Below are 17,753 nucleotides of genomic sequence, written 5' to 3' on the forward strand. Positions count from 1 at the left end.
TATTTAATTTCAATTAGTTTTGTATATTTTGTCACGTTGTAGTTTTTGTTTGATTTTGTTCTCTTATTTTTTAATAGTTCAGTTGACAACTGTCTTTTTTAACAGTCAAATTGTCCACACTCATTTTTACAGTTATAAAAACACTGGCTATAATGTGTAGTGGAACCTACATGCCCTGAATGCTCTATTAAGGAAATCAGTACAACAGCTGTCACCTTAACAAAGCTCATTGCCTGTTTTTGATAAAGCTTGTTGAGAATTCAATTGTATTATTATTGAACCTTGTCACAATGGACTGTGTTATATGGAAATGCATTTCTAGTATGCTTCAGAATTTATGTTTGCAGTTAAGTTTGTTATTATTTTAATGTAAAGGTATTGTTTATGGCTGAGCTGTAGCACTGGATCAAATTAGATTTCACAGGTGTACCGAAATAAAGTGGCCAAAGAGTGTATATAGTAGGGTTTTTCATATTGCTCTATATGGCACCGTGGTAATGGTTCTTCTTTTTTTTCTTTTTTTTTTGCAATTTAAACATGTTGTCTTCTTGTATGCAGGGTTGGGTGATGTAACGTATAACCCGTGCAAAGGTAGAAATGTGTTCCTTTGTAGAGATTTGGCAGTGTTGGTACCGCAAGAGGTATTTGCGGCTACGTAGAAAATCAAGGCTGGATGCTTGTGTGTCTGATTTTTGTGTGATCCTGCGAGTCCAGCTGCCTCGCAAGCTAACATGATTTGGGCAGACATGGAGGAGGAGAGTGAGGCTGCAAATACAGAAACCTGTAACTTCTACAAATATTGTCTTTGGGAACCTTAAAGCTTTCCTTTAAAAATAATCTTAAATTTACAGTTTGAGTTCATTGAGCTGATGTTGTCAATGTGAGCTATTGTAGTTATGTATGTAATTATTTTTCTTCTTTTTTTAAGTTTCAGTTGAAACAAAAAATAATCAAATGTGGTGAAGTGCAGTTATTTTAAACAGTATATTATATTAATTAATTGAAGAGGGGGGTCAGTACAGCATAGTATCGTGATATATTGTGTGACAAGATTGTGTCGACACACAGGTGCAAAGTATTGATTTTTTATTTTAAAAACATATTGATATTATAAATACTAATTTAGGTTTTGGTAGAGAATTAGAATTATAAAATCAGTTGCATTTCCAGTCCAGTCCAATAGATACATTTGTTGGAAGGAAAATTTTTGAAGTGAGAAAGTTTATCTTATTAGATAAAACAGATGCTGACTAAGTTTTTGTCTTTTGGGGGCAGAAATTAGTTACAAAAAGGTAATAAATAGCAATATATTGCAATGTATGTTATACCAATACTCAGCACACTGTAAAACATCCAAAATCACAGTAATATTATATTGTGACTAAAGTATTTAGTCCTCGGGTGATTCCCATCCAGAATTCCTCTACCCTGCTATACACCGAAACCACGATATAAAATTACATAAACTGGGTTAAAAGATTTTGGCCCTATCGCCTACCGCCACTGCATGTCTTCCTATTCACATGAAGTCAACCAAGAAATAGAAGTGTTCCCAACCCACACCTTATATTTAATCCTCTTGATCTAATGCAGGGGTGAACTCCTGATACTCACTCTAGTGGGTGAACACTGATCTTTTATCTCCAAAGATCTGGGCATTGCAAATAATGAGAGACAGGCTTTGTTTCTGTGTGTGTGTGTGTGTGTGTGTGTGTGTGTGTGTGTGTGTGTGTGTGTGTGTGTGTGTGCGCACGCGTGTGCGTGTGTGTGCATGCTTTTATTTGTGATAGCGGCTGCGTCTCGACGCATGGAGTTGACGAACTGAACCAGGGGTCCGCTGGGAGGCAGTGTGTGTGGAGGAGTGTAGGGTTGTATCCCAGTCAGCCACATATTAGTGGACCTGTCACTTAGTAAACAGTGACTTAAACTCATTTCCATTCCGAGTTAGGAAGTGTAGAGAGAACTCCTAAGTGCATTAGAGTCACTCGCAATTTAGGTCCACTTTGTCTCTCAGGCAAGGGTGGGTGGGGAAATGGGAAAAAAAGGTAGCAGGGGGAGCAATTAAAGTGCAATCTGCAATCAAAATGACTCAGAAAGCCATTCCCTAATTTCACATCATGTTCTATCCTCACATAGACTGTTTATTGCATTGTTTTCCAATATATTTCACAGCATTAAGTCTGAGATATTACACAAATAAGAATTTATTAAAAATGTCAAATTTGTTGGTCTAAAATTAGTAATCCACCAAAATCACAAACTGCTTTCATTTGAACAAGATCCAAGCGTATGGTAGACATTACAACCGTTATCATGGCGAACATGCTTGAAAATGTATTACCTTTGTTCTTGTTATTTCACACTTTTCTTGTTTAATATGCTGTAAGGTCTGGCATGCCTTTTGATGTAGTTGCGAGCCCGGTGGGCATTCTTCCTGAGGCAAAACGCACTTCAATCCTTAATAGGCATTGATTTTCAAAGGCGTGGTTTATAGTCACACACAGCAGGTCGTCCGCTCCCGTTGCTTGATATTCCCTGCAGACTTGACCTTCACACAACCTTGACATGTGGTGTCACCTAATGTGATGCACCTTAACCTGTTTCTGTCACCTCCTGTCTATGAGTTGCATTCACAGGCGTCCCGCTGAAAGCTGACAGCTCCTGACTAAAACAAATAGAAGCACTGCAGCGAGGGTGGGCCTGTAATTGTTTCACAGCCTGCATACTATATTCCCCTGTTACATGTTCTGCTACATCTATGTTGACAGACTGATTTATTTATTTATTGTGAGTGTGTGTGAGAGCATGACGGCGCTCATGTGTGCACAAGCGGTAGAGAGGCTGAAAAAGAGCAGTGAGATATGTGGTGAGATACATGTCAATAAAAACTGCCATAACCATCCATGCAACAAGTAGGCTTCCAGATGACATAAAGGAGCACTGTGGAGGATATAGTGGCATCTAGTAGAGAGGATTGCAGATTGCAACCAGCTGAAACTTCTTCCCTGTAACAAGCATGAACTGCCTAGTTCAATTCCTTCAAGGTTCATTGTTCAGGAGGTTTTTTATTGGGGGTTAAATTATCAACAGAAGTCTCCATCTCTCTAAAACAAACAGTAAATAAAGCAGTTTCACATTACAAATCAGTGTTAATTTGATCCTCTTCGGCTTGAGGAACTGCTAATGTGTGCTCACCTTTTTTCTTTGATAACTTAAGAACCAAACATTCATGAGGTTTGTACCTGGAGCCAAATTATCTAGGGAGGACTCTCCCTCCTCCAAGATAACAGATCCTGTGATTAAAACTGGCACAAACACTGAATGAAGCATTTTCATGTTAAAAATCTGTTTTTTTCAATGCTGTTTGGCCCATCACATAGGTGCTGCTAACTACAATGGCTGACACAAAATTGTGAATGGCCCATTCTGGAGCCAGAGTTTGGTTTGTCCACTCTGGGCTATTGTAGAAATATATTGGTGCAACATGGCAAACTCCATGAACAAGGACCCGCTCCCTGTGTAGATATAAACGGCTCATTCTAAGGTAATGGAAACACAGCAATTCTTATTTTCAGGTGATAAAACATACTTGTTATGCTATATTTCATTTCTGCCAGTGGATCTCCCTAAATCCTACACACCGAACCGTTAATAAAACAAACTGCTTTGTCACGTCATCCCTACTGATTTCTCCTTTCACTCCCAAGCTTCTCCTTTTCAAGCCCGCCTCTTGCTTCCTACTCGGGTGAAGCTGTTGCGCCCAGAACCTTGGCTGACACCAGAGAGTTAGTAACTGGAAGGGAGATTTGTGTGATGGAGCTGCTCGAAAATGGCTGTGGAGATGGTTTACGGGGGTGCTGACCGTCCTGAGTGAAAGTAAGGAGAGTCCTCTTCTGGCTCCGCCTTCCTGCTCATTGGCACAGCAAGTGTTCGCCCTGTCCAGACCGATCAAAGATATAAAATATAATACATTTTAAAAATTGAAGGAAAAAAGTAATTTGTCAGAAGTTTTAAACCATACAGAGGGAAGAGATTCAGGAGATTACTCGGATAAACTGATTATGTGCTTTGTGCAAAGACAGTGCTAAATAGCAATGAAGAGAGACTGTTAAGATGTTCTCTAATGTATTACCATCATCAGTGTTTTCCCGAGGATAGATTTGAGGTTCTAAGTAACAACCTCCTGCATAAAAAAATGGGAAAAAATGACACTGTCAGATCTATTTTCAGTTACTCAGCTCCATTTAGGTGATTTAGATAGCATACATGAGAATGCCCATCTCTCCAACTGCAGTGGAAACCTTCATCAAATTAGAATTGAAGTGATTATCCAGGGCAGAGCAAAAGGACAAAATCGATAGTTCTTTGTTCGAGGCTAAAATGAAGAATGAGCATTCAGCAGGGATCTCTCTCTCTATTGCTCCCTCTCTCTCCCTCTCTAACACACACACACACACACACACACACACACACCTCTTTGAATTGCATATTCTGTTCCAACATCCTTGACCGTATCAGCATTAGGCTTGCGTGGTGTAGTCTCAAACCTTCTGTCTTGGTTTTTCCCTCCTCTCTTTGAAAAAAAAAAAAACAAAACCTCAAAGGAGAGGCACTTCCTTAGATAATTGCAATTAGTAGTTTTGGCTGGATGTTGCAGCATTGGCCCTGGCCCAGCTCTCTGTTTTGGGATAAGAGGGAGTGGGCCTTTTGGGCATGTTTCCAGCCTCTAGAAAGCCCTCTGCCCCTTTAGCCTCACACGGGGCCCAGCAGAGCCTCACATTGGCCGCTGGGCCCGAGCAGAAATACAGAAAGGAAACTACAGTATAAAGACAGAAAAAGGGGGACTTGCTTTCTCCGAGTCAGGTACCGCAATTATGCTGTAATTGGAAAAAGAGCTAAATGGAAAAAGTGCTGAACCTTTGTCCTACTTCTTGAAAGCCAGCTACTTTATGGAGACACAGCGAAGAGCGAGGCTTTGTTATTCGACGTGAATGTCAGCATGACTTCAGTTTCAGCCCACAAACCTGCACCGAGTTTGATTGGAACAAAAATATCACGCCATCAATCCCTCGAAATTGGTCCATTGCATTTAGGAGAGATCAGACAAGAGAGGAGAGTTTTACATGCTAATACAATGGTAAGTGTTCCATCAGTGGAGAACCAATAGAGAAACCAAAGCAGGATGCTTCCTCCAGCTGTTATCCATTAAAGTAAAAGGAACATATAATTAAATTTTAAACAATAACGGCTTTATTTGCTCACTGTATTCTCTACTGGGAGTGTATTGTAGAGGCACGGCATTCATTTCAAGACAAGGTAAAATGTGCAAATATGTCATAGCATAATAAAGGTTCCGAAAAATGCTGTGTATAGTTTACTGCAATGTAAACCAGTAAGTGAGTGCAGGAAACTCAAATTATGCCGCAGTTGTCCTTTAAATTATGCTTTGTGTGGTTTTTTTTTTTCAAACCTTCTGCAAGCAGCCACTCACATTTACGTGGAACACCGACTCTGAATCACACCCTGTTTCTCTCTTTCAAACACACACACACACACAGTTTAAACACATACGCACACTGCTTCACATAAAGGACTGCAATCCATCAATGTGCTCATTGCTGTCATGAGTAAAGAGACAGAGCTCTAAGCAAGAGTCCTCTAACACAAATTTGATTTACCTCAATTTGCCTCAAACAGTGACATGTGAGCACTAGAAGTGCTAATACAGACTGGCACCTTTTGCTGCCAACAGGCATGTGTCTGTTTAGCTCAGTTTCAAAGCCTGGGCTCATGCTGCAATCTGATTTACTTAAGGATGGTATTGGATTATATAGAGTTTTAAGTTATGAAAATTAACTGTGATGTGGAGAAAAGTGATGACTGCACATGGGGATACAGCAGACTGTGTGTTTGTGTGTGCATGTGTGTGTGTCAAGAAGAAACTGATAGAGATGTGGTTATGGGTTCCAGTATTGTATACCATCTTTTTTAAAATTATCCAAACAGTTGCCATTAACCAAACAGTCTGTATTATACACCGCATCACCAAATCCTCAAATGCCATCAATCAAACATATTTGGTTAAAAAAAAAAAAAAAAGAACTGCAGAGAGATACATTTGCTAAGATGCAAGATCATCTTGACATGATTTTAAAGAATTACTGTGAAAAGCTGGATCCAATCGAAGAGTCATGCTGGCAACATGTTATCAAGAAGCTGTACCTTAGAAGGACAGACATAAATCAAGGTAACGGTTGTTTCATACATAAAAACCATCTGGCACCTTAATTATACAATAAAGCACCTCTTTGCACCACCAAGCCTCATAATGATTTAGGCATGCTAGTCATGCATCACAGGCATGCTGGAAATGTCAACCTAATGAGTTAGGCTTTCTCTATACATATTGTGTGGACCTGGCCATTTTGGATCTGAATGAATGCAATTACTTTGCAGCAACTGAGCGCTATGTTCCAACCTGTGCTGTGTCACTCTGCTATGTCACAAGCACTCTTGACATACATGCCCTCCACCGTGATGTTATTGCAATAATTTGGAGGACTGTGTCCCATCAGGGGTCTGTACAAAGGAGTTCTCACCCATTATATGTCAGACTGATAACATCTGTGACGTCCAGCTATGAGTGTATTTCCACAAACTGTGCAGTACAAATGTGACATGCCAGCTGTGTTATCTAATGTGATACTGGCTATTCTGTGTAATTAAAAACAAGGCCAGGAGTGCTGTTGGAGTGTTTGAGAATGAAATAGGGATGTCAATGTTAAACTGTTAATCGGTGAACTGTTGAGAGCATGTGGGTCGATAGAGTACCCCAAACCCAAAAATAAGTCAGTTTTGGTTAGATGTCAGAAATGAGGTCTGCGGTTAACACAAGCTCAAGAGACTTTCACATTTTGATCTGCGACATAAAATATGTAAGTAAATACACCACTTGCACACATTTTGAAGCTTCTGTTTCTTGAAAAAGACAGTTGCTAAAAAGTCGCTAAATGAGACTGCAAAAGCACATCATGCCAAGCTGTACTGAACACGGCTTTACAGCCTCATTGTGGGGGTGAAGTCAAATTATATTGTTCATTTTTAGCCTAATGTTAGCTTTTTAATTCTGGGCATTGCATTTAGGCTTCAAAATAGTAGAAGTGGTGTTCATTTCTGAGGACTGTCTTGCTGAACAAAACATGTAAGTGTCATAAATGTTTGTTTCCCACAGATCTGCAAACCCTCTTTGGCATTGTTAATTATGTTATCACTGGTAGCACTGTTAGCACAGCAAGTGATGTTAACATAGTTAACAATTCTAAGGGGGCTGGGGGAGACTACAGGGTGTGCATGATAAAAAAAAACACCATAAAAAAATGGAAAGAATCTGCACACTAGCATATGCTCCCAAAAGATTTATAAAATACATCCACACGTGTGATGTTTCATGCAATCGCCCTTGCCCCCGAAACGTCACACATGTGGAGGTATTTAATAAATCTTTTGGGAGCATATGCTAGTGTGCGGATTCTTTGCTTTTTTTAATGTCTGTTTTAGGCTTGATCCAGCACCTAGTTCTCATCGCCTTTGGATGTGCACGCTGCTTGAACTTTTCTTCATAGTGACACCATCCCACACTAGGACTATGTCATTGCTGAATGAGTGACACTGCTAGCTGCCGGACTGGTGCAGTGTGCATTGCAGAGCAGCCAAGGTTGGCTAACCATCGAAAACCAGAGGATAGGCAGTGGGGACTATGTTTTTACATGTTAACATGGCCAGCCCACTGTCTGAAAAAAGGCACTAAATTTACAGCACAAAACATGAACGTTTTAACATATTTAAATGGATGGTGCTCTGGATTTCAGCCCTCTAGTTCACTCAGTCAGTGGAGCACTGGACTTAAAGGACATCCCTGTTGTATTTCAGGTCATTTTCTGTTTTTTGTTTGTTTGTTTGTTGTTTGTTTTCTTAAAAATTAACCTGTTAGTTGCTACCAAAAGCAGAATTAATTGAAACCGACACCCCTAGAAAGAAAGGTTAGGGGAAAAAAAGCAGGGTCTCTTTATAGCCTGTAAGCAAAGAAGAAACAAATACGAAAACCAAGGAGTGTTTCATTGTACGTGTGGGCATGTGAATGTTGTTTTAGGACCAGACAAATTGGGAACCTGTCCACTTCAGTCAGGAGTCTGCCAGTGTGGCAGTGGAAAAACTTTTTGTGTACGTGACATTTAAGTGAAATGCATTCTGTTTTAAGTGTTGTGTCCTCTCTTTTTTGCTTGTTTACTCAGGTGGCCAACCTGGCTTGCTCCATCTCCAACAATGAAGAGGGTGTGAAGTTGGTTCGAATGGCTGCCACCCAAATTGACAGCCTATGTCCACAGGTGAGGACTTCAAATACACTTTCATCCAAAAAAAAAAACAGCTCTATTCACAAGCACTATGGCCAAAATGTTTTGGTAATTATAAACTCTTCTGAATTCATCTCAAAGGAGTTTCTTTAGAGAGAGTTTACAAATTGGAATAGTGAGAAATGACAGGGAAAGAATTACAGTTGGCAGAATGGGAGGAAGAGCTATGAGTAATGTGTAGGTGGACCTTGTAGTACTGGTTCTCAGGATGCAAGCAAAGTAGGAGGCTGATATTGATCCATTGTTTCCAAGGTTAACGGTAGGCATTCGCACGGGACTCAACATAGTAATGGAGGAAAGAGATGGAGAAGGCAGGCTGAATTTAAGATTCAGGACCTAATGCATGGGCCCCACTATGCACACCTGCTGAGACCCACTTACTGTGAAAACTTGGGAAGGAACTGTCTCCTGCTACCTCTTGGCAATGCTCAACACAGACAGATTAAAAAACATAACAGACACAGACTTAGTGGCTGGGGAAGGAGGAACAAAGAGGGGGTGGAACAAAGAGAAATATTTCCATCTGTTCTGGGTAGAGTTAACCCAGGTCCCCTATCTTCACACATGCAAACACACACACATGCACAGACAAACACACAGCCACAGCGATTGCCATGTCCAGATCACAGCGTCTCTTTTTCTACATCAAATCCATTTAACTACAACTACATCTAATAAGCAAGAAGTGAAAAAGAACAGGAAGAAGAAAAAAAATGCTACTTCTGGTTAAAGTACACATGCCAGCTGTCAGTGATATGATTAATACTGTGTGTCCTACGAGTCTGTTGATGTGAAGAGACACAGCAGGATGTTGCTGATCTAAAAAGAAAAAAAGAATATAAGGACTTAATTTGTCTTTTTTTATTTTCATCTTTTTAAAATCCTGTGACGTGTTGATCTCTTTTGGCCTAAAGCCAAATGTTCTATCTTACAACGATCAGACTCTTGAAGTCAGGATACTTTGTAGAAAAGATAACCTTGCTCACTTCAAGCTGCAGGAAGAGGTACGTTTCTTGAACGCATCCATGGGGTTTCTGGACAACAAACATTAATGTTATGTTTTAACAAAAACATGTATCACTGAAATTCCACATCTGCGTGCTATTTAGTAGACTAAACTAGCATGCAGGATTTTTTAAGTATGTCTGTGACTTAAGTATGAAACCAATAGTATTTGAACTGCGCACTATTTCTGTAATAATATTGTGGTAAGCAAACACTGCACACCAGCAGGCATAAGTATTCCACATTACAAAGGGGTAGAGGACAACATTAATTACGGATAGTGACAAAGACAGTTCTGTAATGTCAATATTGCTGTGTTTGTGTGATAAAAGTGTGATGTTTCACTTTGTTAGCCGTAATTTAGTCATAGAACTATTTTTAAATTGCTTGTAGACCCCAGGTAGCCACAGGTTGCCATGGTTACACATGAGTGATTGGATCGGAGATACGTCTAGGTGGGTGTATACCTGTATTTAGCACTATCCAGTAGTGATGTGATTCCCAAAATGCAGGTCTAAATAGAGGAGGCTTTTATGGAGGCTTATGTAAGATGATCATTGGTTTTGGTCTTTTAATGTTTTTTTTTTTGACAATGTAGAACAAGGCCAGTCTTATCCTTGAACATAATACAATATGTGTTGTTGTTGTTTACAAACCTTGTCTAACATTAATGATCTGTCTTCTACATCAGGTTATCAACGCAGCTCTCACTCTGGCTGCCCGCCCCCAAAGCAAGGTTGCTCAGGACAACATGGATGTTTTCAAGGATCAGTGGGAGAAGCAGGTGCGCATCCTAACCGAGGCAGTGGATGACATCACCTCTGTGGATGACTTTCTTTCTGTGTCAGGTATGAGCACAAATTCTTCACTGATTGGCTAATTGAAGAAAAAGATCCACATATTCCTAAAATCTGTCACAGCCATTTTTATTTAGTGGCTGAAAGCTTCAGACATCAAGTTGAAGGGGTTTCTTGGCTCAGTGTGGAAAACAAAATCATTATTTGGATTATAACAAATAAGAAACTACAAAATCTGAAAAACAATAGAGCAAATCAGAGAAAACACAAAGTCAGAAAGCAAAACAACCTGAAAGCAAATTGCTGTTTGTATTTTGTTTCATATATTTGCATTTCATATATTTTTGTTTCATATATTTTTCATTTATTTGTCATCTTCTTAGGATTTAATAAATCTTGACATGTGCACCAAAGTATAACACTGTAAGTCTATAATGAGTTTGTTGTCACACTACTTCACATTCATTGAGGTTATGTGTGCACTTTTGTTTGATCGATAAATATAGTGGAATGTTTTTTAAGAAGAAGTTCAGAAAATAAAATGTAATTGTTCAGCATTTTGTATTTATATATGGACAACAACGCTTTCACTTTCAGGGACAAACATGAAACATGCTTCATCTCAAGCACACGCAATGTTTATTTCACTAGGAAATTTGAAGAATCATGATTATATGAGTTTCCAAATCCATTCAATGTTGGGGTTTTTTTTTTTTCTCTCCAAAGAGAACCACATCCTTGAGGATGTCAACAAATGCGTAATTGCTCTGCAAGAGGGAGATGTGGACACTCTTGACCGAACTGCTGGAGCTATCCGGGGTCGAGCTGCTCGTGTGGTCCACATCATTAACGCTGAGATGGAAAACTACGAACCTGGGGTCTACACTGAGCGTGTGCTGGAGTCCATCAAGCTTCTGTCTGAGACCGGTTGGTGTTCTGTACACAAAGCTCATGTGGCACAAAAAGTCACTTTTTCATGTGTATTGTGAAGATGAATGCAGTATCCTTCACCCTAGTACTGTGCTTGCATCAAACATTCTGCCACAATCCTTTTGGTCAGTTCAGCTACTTTCATGAGAAGAAGTGAAACACACCCACACAGGAACAAACACACACTAGCGCTTACATTAGCTCCCAAGCCTGGTCAGTGACTTACAAACACACCTTAATTGTCTGGATGCCGAGTGTCCCACAGTTTGGATCAGTGTCTTGGCTCTAACACAAACCTTGGACGCCACCTGTTCACTCCTCGGCCACTCTTGCCTCTCATCCATTTTTCATTTGTTATCTTTTTTTCTCCATCACTGTGCAGCGTCTGTGTCACGGCACTTTCCAGGAGACCTGAGTTTATCCCTGTGGCAGACCAGATTCAGGGCCAACATTTGTTTCAGTCCCACCTAAAGATTGGCTCCCCCCACATGTGACTGAATACTGCTCACAGTATATGGGGTGTGAAGAAAATGTAGGGAGTGAAGAGTGAACTTTAAGAGTTGTGTTTAGTGCTGTGAAATTTAAATGCTCTGTTAGCTTGGCATATAATGGATTAGACCTCTTAATTTATATATCTTTGGAGTTTTTATGATTTTTTAATTAAAAAGCTGTGTTCACCCTACAAGCGACACAGCAACAGGCTACAAGTCATTTTCAGTGGAAGCCGATGACATGAAGTTACAAACTGCTGCTGTTACATGCTCCTGCTCAAAACTGAGCTGACCCTAACTCTTTTCAGTGCTCCTATGGTGAAGTAAAGCATCAACCAGTCATATGTTTTTGTTTCTAGCTGTGGTACTGTGTTATTTAGCTATATTAGCTGACGCTATGCCAGCTTCCTGTGTATTTCAGTGCACATGGGGATGTTTAACATTGATAAAAATTATAGATCTTTTTTGACCAAATGCAAACTTTTGATGAGTCATGATGCTTTGTTGCAGTAGCAGACACACACAAGCCAGTGACAACGAAACTATGTCAATGAGCGCTTGATCGGTAGCTCAGTGATTATGTAGACGGCCATGCTGTTGCTTTGCCCTCATAAGATTGAGCAAAGTAAAAGACAAAGCAGGCCACAAGACTGCAAGACCGACCAATAGAATCTGCTACAGTATTATTGAGTGGAAGCAAAACAATGTGAGCTTCATTATCTTTTAGGAATATTAAGTTGTAGGCCACATTAAAGGTGCTCTTTGGAGTATTTGACTCCATAAGATCTATGGAACTCTTTTTCTATGCATGGTTCCCCAAATTGTCTCTTTCACATTCATGCGTGGGTTACACCATGCACAGTCCTACCAATGGCGTTGCGCCATTGCATTGATTTAAAGGGGACAGTAACTCACTGAGATACGCTGCAAAATGCCTGAATGTCTCATATAGAACCCTTAAAAGCCGAGTAAGCAGGAGAAGGTGAAAGTTTTTTTCAATTTTTGAGTGCAAGGCTGTGGCTATTTCCTGCAATCAGTATGTACCAGTGCAAAGCTTGTCCATAACAAACTCAGAAAAGTCTCAGTAGAAAAGATCGATTTATTCATTTTTGCCTGGGCTGGTTATCTTTCAGCTTTGTATGTCACAACAATTTTTGCAAAATAGCATCCTTTTAATGTACAGATGGTTCAGACATTTAATAGTCAGTGTTTCTTTTCATTTACTCAGTCTTGTTTGACATATTACATAAGAAAAGAAGAAAGGGTCCGGTGTCTATATTTTCTTGAGAACCATTTTTGCTACATGAAATGGCTCCTAAAATTTCTTAGAAGTAGGCACTAACATGCCTTAAAAAAATACCATTATGAAAGGCAGACAAACAAAAACACAGGATGAAAGGAAATAAGTAATTTAGAAATTACCAGTCCACAAGACTAAAATTGTACTTTTTTTTTTTTTTTTTTTTTTTTAACATCCGATCCTCGTTCTTTTTGTTCTCCATTCACACCAATCCATCCTCCATCCTTCCCCTGGTTTCTATCTCTCCCATTAGAGCTCATTTAGCAATGCGCTGTAGCTATTGTTTTGCCTTTTACTTTCATCTGCTGGGATAATTGAGGGACACAATCACCTCCCCCCTACACTAGCTGATAAGTCACAAACAGCATTACGTGAATCACGTATCATGTGTGCACCCCTCTGCTGACGCTCAGCCCCACCATAATGGACTACACAGAGTGCTAGTTATATGGTATCTTAAGCACATTCTGTTCTATTATTGCATAATTTAGTTTAATTGATTGGGGTAATTAATTGATGCAGTACCGTAGCAGTATCTCGTGGACACTTAAGGTCAATTTTGTATGACCATAACCCTGTCACACACGAAGACTATTTAATTGTGCTGCTGTTCTATTAATCCTCCATGGTGTATGGCGCTTGTTTCTAGAGTCAGCAGGACCCCAGAAGTGTTATGTCAGCACTACTGAGAACAACGAATGGAGAACTGTTGATGTTGCAGCATCATATTGATTGCTCATTGATTTTTATTTATCATGTATTTGTTTATTTAACAGTTACTATTATAAGGTATAAGTCCTGCGGCTCAAAATGAGAAGCATATTAGTGCAATGCTTAATACAAAAGAGAAATGGAAAAGGTTCATAAATTAGACTCTGGATACGCAATATACCTGGCTAAATGCAACCCCACAAACAGACTCAGAACGAAACATCTACCCATGGATGGCTTACTGAACTGGTCTACCAGGCACAGGCCCTGGGACTCAAATTATCAAGCCCAATCATGGCCTACACTTGCAAAATGACACCCAAATGAACACATACAGACGAGATGCAAAGGAACTGCAAGGAGACACAAAATGACACAAAGTCACACAAAAGTACTAAGATACACATATCTTAAAGAGACAGAAAATTATTTTAGAGATCCAAACAACTGCAAAAAGACACAAAACAACTATAAGGAGACACAAAATGACAATAAAAAGTAACAAAACAACCAGAAAAAGACATAGAATTATCTCCAAAATACACAAAATTGCCAAACAGAACCACCACAAAGACGGTGTGTCTTGTTCCTTTATAGAAGAGATAGTGGGGCCATTTGCATATTTTTGCCCAAGGGCCTATTATCTCATAATCCGCCCATGTACTTACCCAAGTACAGTTTTAATATTGTATCACTTTATTTAAGCATGTCTTTTTTTATGAGACTGTACTTCTACCTCACAACATTTAGGAAATTCTGAACTTCTTTTCGACATGACAAGGCTTTTACAACTTAACAGAAAGGGATTTTACATGAAAAAGTCCCTCTGGTGTAATGTGACTGATTGTTGAAGGTGAAACATAGCCAACAGCTGTCTTTATGGATTAGTTTAACCACCTACACATTAGGATGCTGCACTGTACTTCTTACAGTTTTTACTGGAACCTGTGAAAACTGCACTGTGGGCTGCATTAATACATTAAGTACCAAGAAACTTATGCCACAGTATTTTGGTCTCAGCTCTACTTTAGGTTTTTGCTGATGACACATTACAGTTTGAATACATTTTCCCTGTGATATTATGATAACACACAGATCAGGAATAGCCAGTACTGCAGCCATGGACTTGCATTTTTGGCAAATCTTTTTTACCTTGTTGTCAAGAAAAGTAATAATTGCAACAGTTTAGACGTGCACATGCTGATGTGTACCATCTATAGGAAAGTAATGGCTTCAGCAGATTTACCCCTTGTGCCCCCAGGAAATGAGTGCTACAGCAACACTATTTTCTTTTCCATAGCTGCTGTTGCTATGTGTGTATTTGATGTTTTATATTTTATACTAAAACCTGCAAAATGTAAGACTTTTGTGAACCGGTGCAGCTTTCCATTAAATTCTGGGAATTAAAGCGTTCACACTGTTCTCAGTGTCAGTGCCAGATTTTATATGTCCAAAGAAAGAGAGCAGGGGTGGTGGGATACAGAGGCCAACAAGAAAATGACCAACGTGGGTTTGCTTTGCTCTTTGGTGCTGAATATTTCAACTGCAAACTCTAAAGTCAGTGAAATAATTTACACATCTGTTCATTGGAGACTTCAGCAGCTTTCTTTGTCTGTACGGGGCAAAATCATCAGCTATACAGTTGGAGGTCTAAGCTGCAGCTACAACTTTGCTCTCATATATTTGAGGCAGGTTTTCCTTTGCCTTATTTAGTATGCACAGATGTATGAATATGCAAATTAGTTCTACCCATGGGTGCATTACCAAACAGGCCTACTGGGCCAAGGCCCATGGGCCCAAGAGCTCAGAGGGCCCCCGCGCCAGAGCCTCTGCAAGAAGTTGCTGTTATAAACTTTGCATTTTTTGTCAAAGGGATAAGTAAAGTCCTTAAAAAAAAAAAAAATTCAAAAATGTTTCTACGCTTTCAGTTTATCTACAGTACTGAGTAATCTATACAATTTTGGCCCTTCACAGTTCTGTGGGGAGAAACAACAGCATCTTGCACCTGCCCAAAGAGGGGGATAGGGGCCCGTGTACTTGTACAGGGGCCCAGGTGCCCACTGTCTTATATTCACCCATGGTCGGTCCCATCAGCTGCTGGCCCACAGCTCAAGTGTACCCACTCCATTCAACTCTGCTAAGCAAACACACAAAACTGTGCTTGTGAACAATAAACTATAACATGAGCCTTCAGCTTATTAAATAATGTGTTTATAATGTTAGGCAAACGTTGTTCCCCATCACCACCTCTGACAAGCTGAAGTGAAACTCAAACTTAGCTTGCAATAAACAACTTCTCCTCTGATCCAAAGGTTACGTTGCAATTTCTCATGTCCTTTGACGTCATTTTGACGAGTCATAAAAATTCAAATCAGACTACTGTCTGATACCCCTTGGATTATTGTAGCGTTATGCGATTGGTCCCTTAGATTTGTGATGTAATAAAACCTGGTTGTCTGATGCTGTGTTTTTTAAGATAGTTACTGATATACTGCAGTTCCAGGGCAAAAATACCCAGCCAATGTGTTGACTGCTAATTTTGCTCAAGATATGCCTGGCAGTATATATAAAACACCATATGGACATGTTAACAGGTTTATAATTCAATTTCACCGGAGGTGGTCTTTAAGGTAAGGGCTTAGATGATACAGCCTATATAGATGCAACAAATAGTCAAATCTCACCGGCTGCGTGGCCTTAGGGAGGACTCCTGTCTTAAACATTAACGAGGCCTCGTGTCCTCTCGATTGTAGGTGCTAATTGAGATGTTAAGGCGGGGAACCGGCAACTGTGTTAGACCAGCGTTTCATCGGCTCCATATTTCTCTTTGATGAAGAGCTGTTGTGTTTCCCCTTCCTCTTTCCCTCTTAGTGGTGGTACTTGGGTTTTTTTAGGGGCTCCCATGCACATCTGATGTGGACCATAAAGCACTTATTGATCCTTGTGAACTTTTACCTTCCTCTCCCCTCAGTCCTCACAGGCCTGATGTCTATGGATTTGAACACAGTCAAGGAGAAATCTATAGCTGGGGGAAAGATGATTAAGTGTTGCTGAACAAAGCAAGAGGATATAGGACCACACACTTTTTAGAGGGTACTGAGTCCAATTAACTAGACTCTACCAAGAAATCTATAGCTGTCACCAAGGATTTCACTAAGCGATTTGAGCAGGGGTTTTAGTGGAATTCATTGATGTGGTCCCCTTTTTTCCTTTTTTTCAGTGGTGTGCATGTGTAAAACATTTATCCTCTGCCTGAGTGTGTGTGTGTGTGTGTGTGTGTGTGTCTTTGAGTTGGCTGTTTGTGTTTTTATTTGATGGCCTCTGTGTTTATGCCCGGGGCCACTTGTGCCAATCGCAGCCACTTGCCTGTCTTCCTGACAGCTGCCACATCAACACAGGATGCTTATCGCAACTACCTGCCCTTTGACCTTGTCCAAATTTGCCCATCCCTCTCTCTCCCTCATATTGAGCGTGGTCAGATTTACTGCCGGGCCAAATACAGGCAGCCAAGGCATACAACTCTTTGGTGTAAAGCTGAGCCATAGATTCCTGACAGACAGTCCACACATGGGCCTGGGATTGAAGCGTGTCCTTGAGAGGGAGAAAAATCAATAGCCTAATGGGAAAGTGGTTATGGCTTCTCTCTCTTTTCCCCCCTCTCCCTCCTTCTTCCCCGAGACACTTTTCTGCCCACTAACTCCCTGTGTTTAAACTAATCTTCTCCTCAAAAAAAGGGACAAATTTTAAAGTCGATCATTAATGTGGTGCCTGGAGAGGGTAGATTAAAAAAACTGATATATGGCCTAAGTCAGTGTGCCATTTAGAGAAGCAGGGTGGCGTTGCTCCTTGTTATTACATCGGGGCACAGTAAATGGGATTTGGCCGGGGTTTTGCGGTGAGTAATAACACACATGCACACACTGCCACCCACATGCCATGTCTGTAAATCAGTGGATCAAGTGCACTAAAAAAGAAGTGCAGCAGGGACTGAGGGAAAGACGTAAAGACACTTCACACTGTCTACTTTGAAAATAATCGCTCTGAGCTCCAGACTTTGCGGCTAGCCCAACTGAAAGCAACTCACTATGAATATTGAGCTTTTTTTCTT

General features: G+C 40.2%; 1 protein-coding gene across 1 annotated transcript in view; it reads left to right on the top strand.

The window, feature by feature from the left end:
• Positions 1–17,753, top strand: part of ctnna2 (catenin (cadherin-associated protein), alpha 2) — a 393,163-nt gene that overhangs the window by 341,248 nt on the left and 34,162 nt on the right. The window contains exons 10-12 of the mRNA XM_042485341.1: positions 8,292–8,384; positions 10,108–10,264; positions 10,940–11,140. Of these exons, the coding sequence (XP_042341275.1) occupies positions 8,292–8,384; positions 10,108–10,264; positions 10,940–11,140 (451 nt within the window). The remainder of the gene's footprint in view (positions 1–8,291; positions 8,385–10,107; positions 10,265–10,939; positions 11,141–17,753) is intronic.

This window comes from Plectropomus leopardus, chromosome 4 (genome assembly GCF_008729295.1).
Source record: "Plectropomus leopardus isolate mb chromosome 4, YSFRI_Pleo_2.0, whole genome shotgun sequence".
NCBI classification, from domain to species: domain Eukaryota; kingdom Metazoa; phylum Chordata; class Actinopteri; order Perciformes; family Serranidae; genus Plectropomus; species Plectropomus leopardus.